Genomic DNA, 1,470 nt, shown 5'->3' on the forward strand with positions numbered 1-1,470 from the left:
GTTTTATTAATCTAGAATATTTAATTAATCTTAAATTTCTTTTTCTAGTTTAATTTCTTCATTATGATAAAATAAAGCTTATTAGTCGAATTCTTACTTATTATTAAGATTTTTTAAATTTAGTTTTTTTCTTGAATTTTCTTTTATCTTTTTTTTATTATCAAAAAATTCGAAAATAATAAAATAAAAATAAAAAATAAAAATAAAATAATAACTTGTTAAATTTCTTAAGTAAGATTTTCAATTTTATTAAGAATTTCATTTTATTTTTAATCTAAATATTCGTTTTTTTGATTTAGTATTATGTTTTCTTTATTAAAATTTGAGTTTTCCTTTAAAATTTATTCATTTTGTAAAGTTTTTTGTTCCAAAACTTAATTTAGATAGAAAATTTCCTTTTAAATTTTCTATATTTCAGTATTTTTTTCTTAAGCTTTTTATTTTTGCCTTTCTAATTCTTCCACTTCTAAATTTCTATCTTTTAAAGTTTCCTTCAAATTGAAATATTTCATTTATTATTCTTTTTTTATCTCATACATTTTTTCATATTCATCTTTTATTAATTCTTTTTTTTCAATTTGGTTTTTTGTAAAATTTCCTAATTGAATTTTTTCTTATAAAACCTCTTTTAATTCTTAAAATTCCAGTTTTAATTAATAAGTTAGATTTTACTAATTTTACTGATTTTATTTTATTAAATCTTCTTTTTAATTAAAAGATAATTTCTCTTCTGTTTATTTTTACATTCCATTTTTTTTCCAATAAAAAAGCTCTTTTTCTAATCGCCCATTTTCGATTTCTATTTAGTTTTTTATTACTTAATTTTCATGCCATTTATTTTTTAATTCGTTAATTGTTAATTATATATTGTTTTCACCTTTTTTTATTTATATTATTTATATTTAATTTTTTACTTCTTCTTTTAATTGGAAAAGGGGACTTTTCAGTAGGACATTTTTATGTTTTTTACGGAGATTTTGGTTAGTAATATTATTTTTTGGTGAATTCTTAAATATAGAATTTTTAAGGAGTTTTTTGAGTTTAAGAAAGACTTTTTTTGGGTTTATTTAAATATTTGAAGGCTTATGTTTTATTTTCTGTTTACATTTTTATTTGTTTTTTGTAAGTTTTTTTATTATTTGTTTGTTTTATTTTTATTAAATATATTATAATTATTTTTAAAATTAAAATATTATAATGAAAGTAATGTAATTTATGGTTATTTTAATGTATACTATACTATTATATATTTATATTGATTATATTTTTGTATTTTAAAGGTAAAAAAAATATTAATAATATATTTTTATATATAACTTAAATAAATAATTTTATTTTTAATAAAAAATACAATATATATATGTATTAATCCTTTTATATTAAAAAAAATATCTTATTTAATTCAAAAAATGGTTTTATATTAAAGTTATTAAAAAATATATTACATATTTATTAAAAAATATATATATA

The 1,470-nt window shown here is 14.9% G+C and overlaps 1 protein-coding gene across 1 annotated transcript, besides 3 other annotated features; it reads right to left on the reverse strand. All coding sequences in view use genetic code 6, as the record gives it.

Moving 5' to 3' along the window:
* Positions 1 to 172: 172 nt before the first annotated feature.
* Positions 173 to 214: a microsatellite.
* Positions 215 to 232: 18 nt separating this feature from the next.
* Positions 233 to 268: a microsatellite.
* A 240-nt stretch (positions 269 to 508) lies between these two features.
* On the reverse strand, positions 509 to 829 carry IMG5_034880 (hypothetical protein; the record flags this gene model as incomplete). Its single annotated transcript, XM_004039032.1, has 1 exon — positions 509 to 829. One exon carries the CDS (start codon positions 827 to 829, stop codon positions 509 to 511), a length of 321 nt encoding a protein of 106 aa, XP_004039080.1.
* A 587-nt stretch (positions 830 to 1,416) lies between these two features.
* Positions 1,417 to 1,465: a microsatellite.
* The last annotated feature ends 5 nt before the right edge of the window (positions 1,466 to 1,470 follow it).

This window comes from Ichthyophthirius multifiliis (genome assembly GCF_000220395.1).
Source record: "Ichthyophthirius multifiliis unplaced genomic scaffold scaff_1120509249812, whole genome shotgun sequence".
Classification (NCBI taxonomy): Eukaryota; Ciliophora; class Oligohymenophorea; order Hymenostomatida; genus Ichthyophthirius; species Ichthyophthirius multifiliis.